This window comes from Cryptomeria japonica, chromosome 3 (assembly GCF_030272615.1).
Source record: "Cryptomeria japonica chromosome 3, Sugi_1.0, whole genome shotgun sequence".
Classification (NCBI taxonomy): domain Eukaryota; kingdom Viridiplantae; phylum Streptophyta; class Pinopsida; order Cupressales; family Cupressaceae; genus Cryptomeria; species Cryptomeria japonica.
Genome location: NC_081407.1, coordinates 402,952,303 through 402,968,384, shown reverse-complemented (window position 1 = coordinate 402,968,384; position 16,082 = coordinate 402,952,303). Strand labels below are relative to the sequence as shown.

The 16,082-nt window shown below is 33.4% G+C and overlaps 1 protein-coding gene across 1 annotated transcript; it reads left to right on the top strand.

Moving 5' to 3' along the window:
* The first annotated feature begins 14,427 nt into the window (after nt 1-14,427).
* On the top strand, nt 14,428-14,844 carry LOC131045110 (stigma-specific STIG1-like protein 2). Its single transcript, XM_057978644.2, has one exon. The coding sequence runs from the start codon at nt 14,428-14,430 to the stop codon at nt 14,842-14,844; it is 417 nt and encodes a 138-aa protein (XP_057834627.2).
* The last annotated feature ends 1,238 nt before the right edge of the window (nt 14,845-16,082 follow it).

The following is a 16,082-nucleotide window of genomic DNA, read 5'->3' as shown; positions in this document are numbered from 1 at the left end:
TCCAGCATCCACTCTCTTCTTTACTCCACATAGCTTAAGTCTTAGATCTGCATATTTATACACATGATTTCCCACCAAAACAAAAACTCAAACTTCACATGCATAGGGTTCTTTTCACCGACTTCAATCCATATCAAATCGGATCTCATCTTCTTGAATCGACAACCTGCAACAAGTCAGCAAAAAGCTCTATCCTATTTTTATTCTTCCTATAAACATTTACCATATTTAGCAAACTAGACTTTGTTCATCAGTCTTGATTTTGTCGATGACAATAAATTATCTAACTGTTTCTTTCTCCAGATGAACAAGACGATCAGATATCTTGCTTCGATCATAATGTCAAAGAATAAAATCTCTGCCCTTCAATCTGTTTTGAGTCGCAATCCTCTGCAACTGATCCATGATTTTCACAGTTGATATTTAATACCGACCTAGTTGGCAACTACCTTGATCGACGCATCATTCACCTACCACTGCATGTTCGCCACCTGGAGTCCACGTGACATCTTTGTCGGCATCCAACTCACTTGATTGTGTCGGTTCAAACTCAATCACCGACCGAACATGCTACCAGTATACACTAACTGATTAACCTTCATATCGTGCACTTCTTTGTTCTTCCGGTTAGAACATGCTATCTCAGATTGCACTTACAAGGTTTGCTTGCTTACCTGTTGACAGACTTACCGGTTGATATCAACATGTCAACAATCTCCAATGTTGGTAACAACATCTTGCATACCGATTGACATACTTACCAGTTGACATCAATGACAATACAATGCCAACAATAGGGACATGCTAATATTCGACTATTTTTGAAGGTTGACTACGACTCTCTAGGACTAGTTGTTTGTGGCCAGGGTTTTGTTGTTGTTTTGTGATTTTGTTGTTTCATAGGTTCAGGGCCTTCTCCCTACTAACATAATAAAAAAACATTAAATTTATTAGAATAATGATATAAACCTGTCTAAAAACTACAAGGGTTGTTGAATTATTTTTTAGCCTTTCTATTTAGAATAAAATAACAAATTAAATAAAAATAACAAGATAACAAATGATTTTGCATGTGTGGCATTGAGATTGGGTTGATCACCCCTATTTCTCATGCTTTTGTGGGTTCCCTCTTTGTTTCATGAGGTGACCCTTGATCTTGGTGTTATTGTGGCCTGTTTGTGGAGCCGGGAGTGAGTTGTGGTTGTTGTGGTCTTTTCTCAGGTTGTTGTGGGTGCTCTTGCGATCATTTCACTTCTTTGTGAGGTTGGGGGTGTGTGTTTGGACCAAGCTGGGTGTGGATGGGCGGTCTTGTCTTGGGGTAGAGGGGAGGTGTGGGATCTGAGTGGAGCTTTTGGTGCATGTGCACATTTTTCTCTTAGCGTGGGTTGGACCATGTCTATCTGTTGTGGAAGGGAGTTGCTTCTTTCGATGGGGGACTCTTGCTTCCTTCGCAGGTTCCTGTCTGAGTTGGCAGTTTGTCTTTTTTCATCCCTCCTATGGTTGTTGCTTCCCTTATCAAAGGTGTGGTGTGGTTTTTTGTCTGGTTTTTAGCCCTGAGTTTTTTGGCTATCTTGTTCATTTTGTGGGCTTTTGCCACCCTGCCTTTGGTTTTTGTCTCTGCATCTTCTTCAAAGTTTTTCTCCCTTCCTATAAAGGTGGAGAGGATTGTGGGTGATAAGCCTAGGGTTTGGGTGTTTTGGATTCTTCCATCCTCATTCTCTGTGGTTATCTTGTTGAATATGTCTCTTTTTGAGGTGGAGACACCTTCTGTGGGTAGAGATGGGAGATCCTTTTCTGTGGAGTTTTTTCTGGACAGCGGCTGCTCTATTTTTGGGTGGCTTTGGGTTTGGTTTCTCCCTTTGTGGATTACTAGCTTTATTTTGGAGGTGGAGAAGTTTTTTGCTTGTTTGAGGCTTGTCACTTTGGGGTGGACCCTCTGTGCTTTTGTTTCTTATTCTCTAACGGGGGTTTCTTCTATTCCACTGGGCCAGTCTTTTAGTACCCTGTTTCTGGTGTTCTGTTCTCCTATGGAGGTGGAGAGGCTGCATGAGATTTGGGTTGTAAGGAAGTTGGTTGGGCAGTTGATCTTCTCTCTTTTCTGGCCTATTGAGGTGGGGAGAGGGAGTGAGGGAGTATTTTGGTTGTTGTTGGTTGAGGGAGCCTGTCAACACCCTCATGTTGCTTTGTGTAGTTGGTTGTGGGTGCCTGATCTGCACCCCATGTCCTAGATTGTTCCTTCAGGATTTGATGCTATTATCTAGGTTTTGTCTGGTTGTGGGAGCCTTGTAAAACCCACTATGTCGGATGCTAGTAGTACCTTTGCTTTTATCATGGACGGGCTGGATGTTGGCAGTTTTCAAGGGCTCGGTTTGGCCAATTTGTGTTTTTGGTTAGGCTCAGGTTTTGCAGTTGGTAAGCTAGAGACTCTGGTACAGGTTAAGGGAGCCTGGGAGAACCATGACTTTTGGCTGGGGGTGCCTGATAAACCCTTGTTTTATGTTTATCAGATCTATAAGGTGGTTTAAATCGGTTGTTGTGACCAGCCTGTTTTTTATTGTCTTCTTTTGTGTTTGGTTGGCGGTAGTTTCGTTTAGGCTGCTCTATGCAACAAGAAATGTAATGTTTAATCCTTCTTGGATGTCTATGGCTTTGCTACTGTTTAGCTTTGTTGTATCTATTTGCAGCATTCCTTTGTTGGTTCCAGATTCATGAAAAATCTGAGGGCTTCGAGTCCCTTCAAAACCTATTATATAGGGTTTCTAGTCCCCTCAAAACCCGTTTATCCTAATAAAAACAAATGATTTTAAACAATTGAAAATGAATTTACATGATAATTTAATTTTTTAAATAAATATCTTATAAAATTAGATCATAAAAAAAGTTTGTGGTCATAATCATCCATATTCTTTAAGGAGACCACTTTTAATTACATTAATGAAAAGATCACAAAAAATGAAGGAACATAGAAGAATGTTTTTAATTGAATGAATTTATATATTTTTTATTTCAATTAAATGTGTAATCTAAATGATAGTTACTTGCAACCTTGAGAAAATGTGTAACTCTTATTTTCCTGGTTGATAATAATAAAATGCAGTAGTCGATATGTATGCTCCTATTGACATGCTTACCTTAATAAAATAAATGAATTGTTAAATGTTGTGTTGGAGATAACTACACATCCAACATCTATGCATGTTTTGTGTTGTGAAGAAGTAAACACATGTTAGTAATAGTTTTGGCAATAGGATTATTAGGGGTGTTCACGTTAGATAAGTGTCAATAATTATTATTTCTTGTCATATTTAATTCTTTGATTGTATAAGTTGATTGAACTTCTATGCAATTATAAAATATAATCATTTTTAAAAAATAATGTATGGTTCAACTTGTATACATATTTTCTCTACACAATTATTATTTTTCATAATTTTGTCATGATACTCTTTATTTAAATAACTTGCAATGTAGTAAGTGTAACCTTTATGTTAATTCTAGTGCACAAAATTAACTAATGGGTAGTCTTCTTACTTGTCAACCAAATAGCCCCCTATGCATTGAAGCATTATTAGCTAACACCTTAACTATTAATGGTCAATCTACATCTTGGTGGTCAAATTAAAAGGAAGACAAAACTAAATAGAAAAAAATAATGATTTTGTTTTTAAGTTATCATTGAGCATACATAGAGTGATCTTAAATGAAATGAAAGGAAATATTTTGATCGCATTCAAAATACAAAGAAGTTTAAGGGACCAAGAGTTGCAACCCTAAGAAATTCTCACATTCTTCTTGATGTCAAATGTTTAATGATGATCTTGATCAAATAACATATAATTTTGTTAAGCCTTGTTTCCTTAAATAAGGATCTCTACTTTTGGGTTGTTTTCATACTAGATGCATATATTAGATCCTATGTTGTGCACTCCCTGATAAAGTGCCATTCTATAATCTCCATCATGCTTTTCATGCAAAATAAGCATGTTCTTGTTTCTCAATCTTCCTTAGGTATTGTTCATATGCTAGTCTAGTATCTATGACGATGTGATCCAATCCTTAGTTATACAATTAGCAACTTTAGTTTCTGCTTAATTATAACGCTTAAATATATATACCTGTCATGATTTCAAGTAGGACTAAACTCTTTGACATAACATACTTTCTTCTAACTAGTTTGCTTCACTCACATGATAGTCCTAAATTTGTATATCACATTTGTTTATTTCCGAATTGATGTAAGAAACTCTTGTAATTTCATGTCTAACTTACTCATCCACTTGTTTGCTTCATCTATATAGATCTTCTTCCTATGAATTAAATCATCTTCCACATTTATTTTGAGTTAACAATAATTATCTTTAATTTGAATTATTTTTTATAACCTAATATCCAAATTATCACCTATATCTCCAGCAAAAAATTTCTTATTTCAACCCAAAAAAAATGAAATCTTGATTTTAAAACTATTTATAATTAAATACTTTTAGATTCTTTCTATGTACCTCCAATTATAATGTGACGTACAACTCCCCATAATTGACAAGCATAAAAGATAACTAACGTAACCAGCAAGCCAAAACAAGTTTTCTTTGATTTTCTTCAATCGTGCCAACTCAATTCCCCTATCGACGTTTGATATACTCCACCTGCTTTTCACATGGAATGCAAGTGCAACTGGTTGAAAATGTCGCTTAGCGAACAATTACCACATTTGCCTACTAAAAAAAAATTACTCATCACTAACTACTGCACGCACTGTCAAGGGAAGGTTTCCACGTCAGTGTTAAATAGCTGCAACGATAACGGTATTGTTCAACTCAATACACCAATTAAATAGCACTATAAATAGCCAGTTTATTCTATGCAGAGTTTAACAGTCTTTGCCTTCCATCTCCTCTCTTTAAAATAGTGCTGTTTGTGATCCTGTGTGTGTATCTTGCTGAGTGGCAATGGAGATCAAAATGAAGTTATCAGTTTTGTCCATGCTTATATTTGTAATTCTGAGCAATGTTGGATGTGAGGACAGAGAACTGAGCTCCACCTTTCTTAATAGCCACGTTAAAACCAGAAATGCTTGGTGTGGTAGTGATGAGGGAAGTTGTTCAAAGTATGGTCGTGCTCATGGGTATACGCAGGGTAAGTGGGAATGCTGCTCCAAAAAGTAGTGTGCTGATGTTACTTCTGATTCATTCAACTGTGGGAAATGTGGGCATGCATGCGGTTATGGGTTAAGCTGCTGTAAAGGAAAGTGCGTTGATCTCAACACTGACAAATTTTACTGCGGAAGTTGCTCCAACCGTTGTCATCATAACAAGTGTGCGTTTGGTATTTGTGGGTATGCACACAACTAGGGCTATTTCATTCACAAATCAAGCAGGAAGGAACACTGAGGAGCTAAGAAAATAAATTCTCGTGTTCTGCACTCAAACTTATTATTCTATGCTATATGTAAATTCTATGGGATCTGCCATTCAAACTTTGTCAAAAGTTGTTGGCTAGTAGCATTGTGTATGATGATTAATTTGGAGGTTAAGCTGTCTATGCTATATGTAAATTCTATGGGATCTGCCATTCAAACATTGAATGCATTTGACATCCTTTTAGCTTGCATTTGTTTTCTAAGAAGACTTGGATGTGTAGAAAGGTGTGAGGAATTAGGCACTTGTAAAATTCGTGCAAAGAATAGAAGAAGACAAAGAAAGGAATGAGTTTGTTGTGAAAATATTTGAAAAACGTTATACAATGACTAGTGGTAGATCACTCCTCCATTGTGGTTTGTATATGAAGACTTTGAAAGCATTTCCAACATAGAAGAATATATTACATAAGTGTTAATATATACAAATATTTGTAAAGAGAATTTCAAATAAGAACCCATGTGGTATTTAGGAAAGAAGCAAGAATGACCTCCTATGTTTTTATTTTATACAAAGGTGATTCATATTGATTTTGTGGACTTAAGGGGCTCATGTTGGTATGTTAATTGTTGAAATTATTTTTAAGTGTTGTGCGATTAAGAAATTTGTTTTAAGGGAGATATAAGAATTTCATTTTCTTTTAAGGATAAATAAGTAGAATGTTTTGAATTTGGACTACTTCCATTAAAAGTGTTCAAAATGAAACTTTTGAAGGTAGTTGTCATTGAGGTTGAATACCTATGGGTATCTTCCTTTCAAAAGGTTCATGCTCTTCTGGATGAATTTTTCAAGATTTTGCAAGAGTTACTTTTACCAACAATTACTAGATGTAAAATGCTATTTTTGGAAGAGTAAGACATATCTTTGCCAACCTAAATTTTTTAGTAGGTGGGTAAATAAGGTTTATTGTCAAATTGAGAAGAAAATGGAGTTTGATTGGCAATTAAAATTTCGTTAGTTTGTTTCTTTTCGGGTCAAAATTTGAAATAAGTTAATTGCATGGAAGGGTCGGTTATAAGATGATAGATAAGGGTGGTATTTTTTCATCATTACAAATCTATGATACCATGGAATTCTTGAGCTCTCCAGTTACAACTTTCATAGTGGGATGCTTATGCAATCTATTGGGATATATTCTAGGAGTTGAATAGATGGAAAAGTGTTATATGATGTCCATTTAATTATCATATTTGGATTTATTGATGGACTGATTGACATAGAATCTATTATTTATCCCTCTATTGGATATTTTAATACTTCCTCTAGTTCTACTTTTTGATAAGGACGAACAAATGTCTTTGGAAGTTGGTGGCACTAGAAGATGGAGGAATTTGCATCATATCAACTTAGCCTTTTTCTTTGAGATGGTGTTTCATATGACAAGAATTTTTATCTTTACTTTCTTTCTTTCCTTTTAGCTTACATTGCTAGTGTTGATAGATATGAAGAATACATTTATTTTGGAGTTTGATTTTTGGAGACAAGTAAGGGATTTGGTGATGAGATCAATATGGATTGTTGTATAGCAAGCTTACGAGATTTTGATTGAGAATTATACCCTTTTGAGGATTATCACATAACTTGATGGAGCTCTAATGTAGCTTAGTATAGATTGTTGTCAAATAATTTGGGAATTTGTGATTCAAGAGTGGAGGACTATGAAATTTGGAATTTACCTTGAAGCTACACCCATTCAAGGGTCACAAGGTAGCTTGATGAAGCTTCTCTTGATTTAGGGCTTGTTTCTTCAAAGAATTTTTTTGTATCAAAATATGTATCTAATTTATGTATTCAACAAATTTTGTTGTGTAAGCCTTAAGGAGGTCCCTTGGTTAGGTGAATCTTGAGGTTTCAATGGTACATTTATAGGAACAATATAATAAGTGGGAATGCTAGTGTAAATATTATTACATTGCATGTTCCACCATTACATATAGTTACATATAACTATTTTGAGTCATATATAGCATACATACAATTACATATAAATACTCATCACTCCTATATAAATTATCATTGCTACTCATCAAATAATCATTGAACATTCACCTTTGTATTCATCAACTAAGATCTCAAATATCCATGGCACATCATTGGAACAATAAAAAGGTTCAACTATAGACCTAATAGGAGAGTTGAACTCTTTGACTAATGTTCCTTTTGTTGCAATGTATTTGACCTTATGAAGTGTGTGTTTAAGATCTAGGTTTAATGATAGGAAAATGAAGATTTTAAAAAAACATATTAAATTATAAAATAAAAAACCAACATAGTAAGCCAAATCTAGGAAGAGGGCACAAAAGGGAACCTAGATCTGCAAACTAATCTTGAAAGTGCTAGATTGGTGCACTGGGTGTCCTAGTCTTAGGCTATCTGTGCAAACAAAAAGGAGAAGGGTCATAGTCAAGGGTTCTTGTAGTTTTGTCTCTTGAAAATCTGATTGAAAATAATCAAACACGTGTTTAGTTACCTAGTTTAAAGGTTTTTGACTATTCAAAATTTTGGAATGTCTACTCTACGCTATTGTAAGACTCTACGCTATCAAATTTAAACCTAGACACACATGAAAGTGGGGAAGAATGGTTTTTCGGTATAAGGGCCTACCTAAGTCAAACCCTATGTTGGTGTTCCCAAATCCACAATAATTGTGATTGATGTAAAAGAGATCTTTTTCGAGGTAGAACTAAGCTTAAACGATAATGGAAATAGTGAAATGAAATAATTATACCTTAGGTATAAAACCCTCTCATGGAGTTTCACATAACAGTGGCAATAAAATGCTCTTTAGATAAGTCTCATAAATGTTAATGAAATAAAATGGTGACTAAATATGACAAACATGCAATCATACTTGCATATTAAATATTGGAGTATGTTTCCCAATATGTTGAATATTCAAATCTAAAGTTCTTGCTTGATCATTCGAATGCTCATATAATTTCTTATCCCTTTTCAATGATAGAAGATGTGATTTATATAAGGTTCATAAATTATTTTTGAATGTAGGTTGAAAACCAATAATCAAATGAAAAGATCAAGATTGGATAATGAGTGATGGAAGATGAAATTCACACACATTTGAATTTGGGTCCCTCATAGAGAGACTAAGGAATTGTGATAGGGTTCCCTAGTCTACTTAAAAGGGCACCAACAAAAGGGGTGGGAAAGCGTCAGGATCTAGACCATAGGACCTTGTATTGGAATTAGCATATGCAGACAATTAAGTTGTGGGTTTAACAATTTAATTATAGGATAATATAAAGCACAAATGAACTTAGAATGATCTAGGAGAAATAAAACTAAAGTAGGGGCCCAAATAGAATGTGAAATTCTAAAAGGATACGATTTATGACACTACACCCTTAACAAATGCTAAAATACACTCTAATGAGTAAAGATGATTTACTTTTAAAATTATGTTTAAATTTTTTATTGCCTTGATATTATTATGTGATTTTATTTCCCTCTTGAGATATTTTTTGGGGTTATTATCATTAATAATTCCATTTTCATATTTGGCATCCACTTTTAATGCTCTTTACACTGATTTTTAGTTTTATTATCATTCTAGTGAAATTTCCATAAGAAAATTAATTTCAAAGACACATGCATTTTCTTTCTTTATTTATTTGGTTTTAATAAATTGTGGGAGGCATACCTTTTATATGTCAAATTTTGTATAGAATCTTCACATTGAAGGATGAAAATCACTTGATATATTTATTTGATACAAACAACAAGATATACAAAAAAAAAAAAAAAAAAAGTCATTATAAACAGTTGCTAGAATGATAAAATAAAATGCATTTTCTAGTAATAAACTAATGTAATAACATCATTCCATGCTAAAATTTGAGCCTAAAATTTGAGCCTTTATTACATTATTTTTACAAAAAAAAATTCTAATGCAATTCAAATTTTACCTTTCCTAAAAACTTGGTCAATATATCAACTATTTGAGAATATGTTGGGTAGCATCAGAGTTGTATGTGATGGTTGAAGACTTGTTCTTGAGTTTAACGATATTTAATCTCAATATTATTTTTTCTTTCATGGAAAATTGGATTCTTAATAAGCTTCAACACTCCCCACATTTTACAAGAAATGATATATTTTTTTTCTTCAATAATTTCCATGTCAACTAGAATATGATGTAAGCAAATTGCTTTGCACACAACTCATCATACAATACAATATTTAGCCTTAGTGGATAAGAGAGAAAAAATAGTTTCCTTATTACAAATACACGAAATAGGTCTAGATCTAAGATGTAAAACATATCCTGTAGTTGAATTTCTATTATCAATATCTATCCAATATAGTTTGACTTGGCATATCCCTACAAGAAGAACTGAAAAATCAAGTGTAGAAGAGAATTAAAAGTGGACACATTATTGATCTTACCCTAGTAATTAATTATTTTGAACAATAATCAAATGTACCTTGGACACATATAAAAGAATGCTTAGTTACAACCCAATGTCTTTTCTTTAGCTCCTATGTAAATATGGAAAGTAACAACAACAAATCATAACTTTAGTCTAGTATAAGTCAAGTAAATAAGGCTCCCAAAAAGCTACTTATAGAGAATTGCATCTACTTAAAGTGAATCTTGGAATTTAGAGATTTGTAAACCCTACAATTTGACATTCCATGCAATTTTCCAAGAGTATCTTGGCATATTTCATCTATGAAATAATAATGTGATTCCTATTTTCCCATATCTCCAAGACAAGAGAATATTGAACTAGCCCCAAGTCTATCATGTTGAAGGATTTCTTTAGATCATTCTTTAAATAATCAATGATATTGTTCGAGCTTCTTGTTTAATGATAAGATCATCCACATACAAAAAAATAATGACAATCTTTGTGCCTACCTTCTTAATATATATTTAGATTTGAGAGGTTACAAGTAAAACCATGTTGTAATAGGTGGCCATCTATTTTATGCACTATGCCCTAGGGGCTTTCTTAAGCCTGTCAAGTGACTTAATGAGATGACATACATTTTGTGGATAATGTCAATCAATGAATCCTTCTAATCAAGTCATGTATACTTCTTCTAGATCACCATTTGGGAAAGAGATATTTATTCCCATGCGGAGAAGATTCTATCATTTCTATGTTCTGATTAGATAAAATGAAAGGGATCAAATCCTTACATAATAGTAAAAAGGTAGATGAAAGGGGTCTCATGAGGTGTGAAGAAACCTAGAAAAATAAAGATTTTGACTAGAACAAACAACTAGTGGGAAACAAGGGCCCCAAACCCCAAAAAAAGATCCAGTCTTTCACGTGAAGAGAAACAAGGAGAGAAGAGGACACATGACCTTTCTTGCATCTATGAAGAACGGTCTATTCTATTCTATCATCCAAGATCCTTTAGGAGGGCCAAAGGGAAACCCCTAAGGAGGACAATCAACAAACAAAAGGGGGACAACAAAAGGGTGAGGTGACATGTAGCCCACATCTACCAAAGAAGACAAACAAAGAAACCGATAGAGACACAAGAAGCGAGCATTTAGTATCTATCATTTCTATGTTTCTAATGCACAAAAAAATCTAATTATTTTAAGCTTTTTAGTAGTTGAAAATAACTCCTCATAATCAATAGCCTCTTTTAGTTATCAAAAAAAAAAAAACCTCTTTTGAGCATATCACTTTACAACAAGTCATACTTTGTATTTATCAATGGATCCATCTACCTTATTTTTTATTTTGAAAATTAGTTTACAACCTATGGGGTTTGATCCTATAGGACAATCAACAAGTTCCCATATTCATGTTTTATCAAGGAGTTATCCTTCAAATTGACGAACTTCTTCCATTGTGGTTGACTTAGTGCTTCTCAAACTGTACCAAGTTTAATGCTATCAACAACGAAACTCAAATTAGTAGAAGATTCGCCTTAGTTCTTGCTTTTCTTATCATTCTAACACCCAGTGAGAGATTTGGAAGAGAATCTAGATGAGATTTCGTGATGGTGCTTTAGACCCATTTTGCATGTTGGTGCTTCAATTGATGTGAAGAATTAGTTTTTGAATGGCCAAGATCAATGAAAAAATCTCCTTTCTACTCATCATCTAACTATGAGAGTAATCTATGGCAAGTGGTTGCTTGTGACTCTTCTTTATTTATAAGGAAGAGGGAAAAGTGAGTTGTAGAGAAAAAGATAGAATACGATAGATTCTAAGCTATTAAGATTTATCTCCAACAAAGGGTTTAAGGAATTTTTAGATTGTAACATTTTAAGTTTTATCCCAATTATTTAATATATTATTGTGATCCCAAAAGAATGAATAAAACTTTTTGGTTTTGTATTTTGTGAATGTATCAATGTTTATTGTGTGTTTTTTAAGGATATCACAAGTGTTCCTAAAGATAATTTTGTGATTCAATTACAAAATCTTATTAATGCTATAAAATCTTTGTAAATATTTCAAAGGTATGTTATAGATTTGCATAAGAAATATATGGGTTTATTCATGTCTTATTATGTCATGTTTATTCTAATATTCCATAATTCTTTTTTATCTATTCAAATGAATATGGAGCCTAGCTTCTATGTATGTAGATAAAGAGAACTATAATCTTTAATGATATATTGATTACAATGCCACAAAGGGACTCATGTTATTGCATCGTTGGTGTATAAAACTTATGACTCTATATGGCTAGTTGGATATAACGCAATGACTTGCTTCATGTTTGACCTCATATTACCTAACATATTTAAAATAGCTCTAAAGATGAACCTTATTTTTGTTGTGTTGTTTTAGTTTTCTTGACAACCATATCTGCATGTGCATAATAACAAATGTTAGGTGTTATCAAAACTATATTGTTAAAAATTTCACATGGTAGTTTATTGGTTGTAAGAAGTGCTAAACCTTGCATTGACAAACTAACATACAAGTAGTTAGTCATAGACAAGTTGGGGAACATTATGTTTTTGCGTAAGGTTTGTGTCAAGGTACATGTATGTTTCCTATAGTGTATCTAAATCTTGCAACATACTTCTAATTGTAATGTAAAAATTACACATATTATTTAACACCTTTCACAATTGTATTTTATCATGTGATGTCGACATCGAAACTTTGGACCTGAGTATCAAATTGAATCTTTTTCTTTAAGATTATAGTTTCAAGTGTCTTTCATTGACATGACAACTTTGAAACTAAGTATCAAAGTGAAGCCTTTTGTTTAATATTGTAGTTGCAAGTGTATTGCTAGTCTAACCTTATAAATATTTGTACTTTATAAACAATGATTTTTAATAGGATTAAACTCCTACTATCTATTTTTAATAATATTCAACTTTAAAGGAAATGAATCAATATTTCTAATGGCTATCCTCACGATTATAATAAAACAAATTAAAGACATAAATGTTCATTTACATTAGAACTAAAATACATTTAATATATTTTGACATACTATACATAACTATTTTAGTGTCAACCTTAATATATTGCATTATCTTCTTAATCTTTATCTAGATATCTACAAAACAACTAATTACCTATGCTAACCAAATAAGATTTTTGATAAATCTGAAAATTTATTCTGTATTATCATCTCATCTGCTATTACAATAACCTACATACAATTACTTACACCCCATACCATTCAAATATCTTCCTACAATCACATCTTGTGTCCCACCCCCCAGACTCGCAACTTTGAAGGACTATAAGTACTCCCCAACACTTGATTCCCTTATGCCATTAAACTTAGTCAAAACAAGATAGTGGCAATAGGAAGATTGAGTCAAAGTAGACAAATTATAAATAAAAGGTTGTAGTAAGCAAAACGTCTATGACTACTTACATTCTCGTAGATCTCACATGCCTGCGTTAAGGTACAGCATATTACGTTAGAAAAGTTGACCTTATTACTTGTGGGAATCGTGAGCATTATGATAACTGAACATATTAAAGCCTTAAAATAAGTTGACTTTGTTTTAATTATAGAATTGTTAAATTGAAAGTAGCTTTTGAAGAGGCTGCGAAATCAAAACAGCTGTAATGTACACTATTTTAGATGGGTTGACCTCAATGATCGAATCTCAATCGCCATTTTTGGTAAATGCTTATCAACGAAAGCGTCACGAGGCAACGTTTTCTTTAACTTCTACAAAATTCCAGCCTGTGCGTGTGCATGTACCGCCTAATAAGGTTTCGGAATTCGACTCACATTTCCACATTGTGGACAAACGCCAGTCAATGGCTTGCTGCTTTTGCACTGAAAGTTTTATTTTTAATATTCCCCCCCCACACAATTGTAGACCAAGATAACAATAAAATTCAGCCATGACTAGATTAAGAAATGACTTGTCAGTCAGCTCATAAGACATTAGATTCAGCCATTTGCAATCTCTGCACTTTACTTCTTCTTTTTCACACTGATCCTTTTGTACGCGAATAGTGTTCTGGGCCCTGGCTAAACTAGTAAATGTATTACGCGTTATGTTGGTAAAAGAATTGTTTAAATCCTAGATAAGATTCTTAGATATTTTAGGTTTTAGTTGAATGTAAAGCCTTGCTGATCAGTATTCTGTGGGAGACTTATGCCTAACTATTGTGGCTGATTTTTTTAAGTTTGCGGTATTGAGCCTCCATCATGCTGGTCAACTCAATACAACAGAACACTCATACCAACTACAAGTAAATAGCATTATAAATAACCAGTGTATCCTACGAAGAGAGCGACAATCTATGCTTCCATTCTCCTCTCTTTAAAATAGTGTTGTTTGTGAATGTTGATAATAGGTAGAAAATTTAGCAAACGATAGCTACCCATCTTCACATATTCCATAGAGCAAAATCAAAAGAAGTGCCCCAAACTCTTTGAAGCTTTAATTGACGTACTCGTTGACAAGTTGTTTTACATTGGTTATCAGTTCCCTGGTGAAACCCAGGTTTCTACAAGCCATTAGAAGTCCACTCTTGCTTGTGTTTAGACTCTTTTTATCAGTGACCCTCTGTGTATCTTGTTGAGGAACAATGGAGATCAAAAGTAAGTTATCAGTTGCGGTCCTAGTTTTGTCCATGTTTGTATTCATAATTCTGAGCAATGTTGGATGTGAGGGCAGAGAACTGAACTCCACCTTTCTAATTAAGAGCCGCGTTACAAACAGAAACTCTTGGTGTGGTAGTGATGAGGGAAGCTGTTCAAAGTATGCTCGTGCTCATGGGTATACAAACGGCAACTGGGAATGCTGCTCAAAAAAGTACTGTGTTGATGTTACTTCTGATTCATTAAACTGTGGGAAATGTGGGCATGCATGCGGTTATGGGTTAAGCTGCTGTAAAGGAAAGTGCGTTGATCTCAACACTGACAAATCTCACTGCGGAAGTTGCTCCAACCGTTGTCATCAACAGAAGTGCGCGTTTGGTATTTGTGGATATGCACACAGCTAGGGTTATTTCATTCACAAATCAAGCAGGAAGGAACACTTGGGTACTAAGAATTATTATCTCTAGTGTTCTGCACTAAAACTTGTTACTCTTAATCAATAGATGGCTAGATCTACAGTCTTTTAGGAGGCTGGCATAAGTATTTAATTAGTATTGAGGAATCCTTTTAGAATAATGGTTCAGTAAGTTGTTTATTCCTTGAGTTGTGATGGAAAGCCTTAGGAAATTGAATCCTATGCTGAAACAAAACACTATGGATTCAAACTGAGCTGTGATCTGTGAGTCCTGTAAAAATGTTTCACAGCCAGCGAAACGTATTGTAGTAGATCAAATTAAGTACTAAATAAGGTGATGAAGATTTTTTCTATAAATATAAAGTTTATAGAGACTACGGGACTCTCTTAAATCTCCTTTGTAAATTCTGGAGAATGAATGTTTGGGTCAGGCAACTGAATTTTCTTGTATATACTTTAAAGTAGGTTTCGAATATAAAATGGCTCTGTGGGGTGTTGGATGTTCCAAGAATACAAATATTTGCAATTCTATAATGAGTTTTACAACGCTGAGTTAAAGAGTCATTGACATATATATGTTCAAAAAATTGGTTGTTGGCGAATCGATTCAGGGCTTAGAACATATAACGGGAGGACACAGTATACATATTTGTATATTGAAGGAGATGAGGATAATTCAAGGTAATGAAATCCTGAGATGAGGATGTTCGAAAGTGTGTATAAATATAGTTGACAGAATTTGTGGGCAAAAGAAAAAAATTTGTTTCGTGAAAAATGGTGAAAAGGTCTCTCAATTATTGACATGGACAATACATTCCAATAACATATGTTGACAAAAAGCTTTGAAAGGAATGTAGCAAAATGGTAGAGGTATGCTATATGTTTTTTTTTTAAAATGTGTTTAGTCTTTCAAAGAGGAATAATAAAAATATCAAGTGTACTTCATTCTATTTAAATTTATTTATTTTTGGCTATTGCTAATATACAATTGACTTTGTTATTTGAAAAATTGATTACAAATATTTGGAAACTTAAAATTGAGTTGGTAAGGAAAAGTGTATCTTGGATTTTTTTAATATATAGAGAAATCATATGTTTTTATCAAGTTTGAGGGTATGACTTTCATATATGATAAGTTGTTATTAATTTTATCAAAAAATATCTTCGGAATATTTTTAATGGAATCATACAAAACCACAAGATATATATGACGTTATATAAAATGGG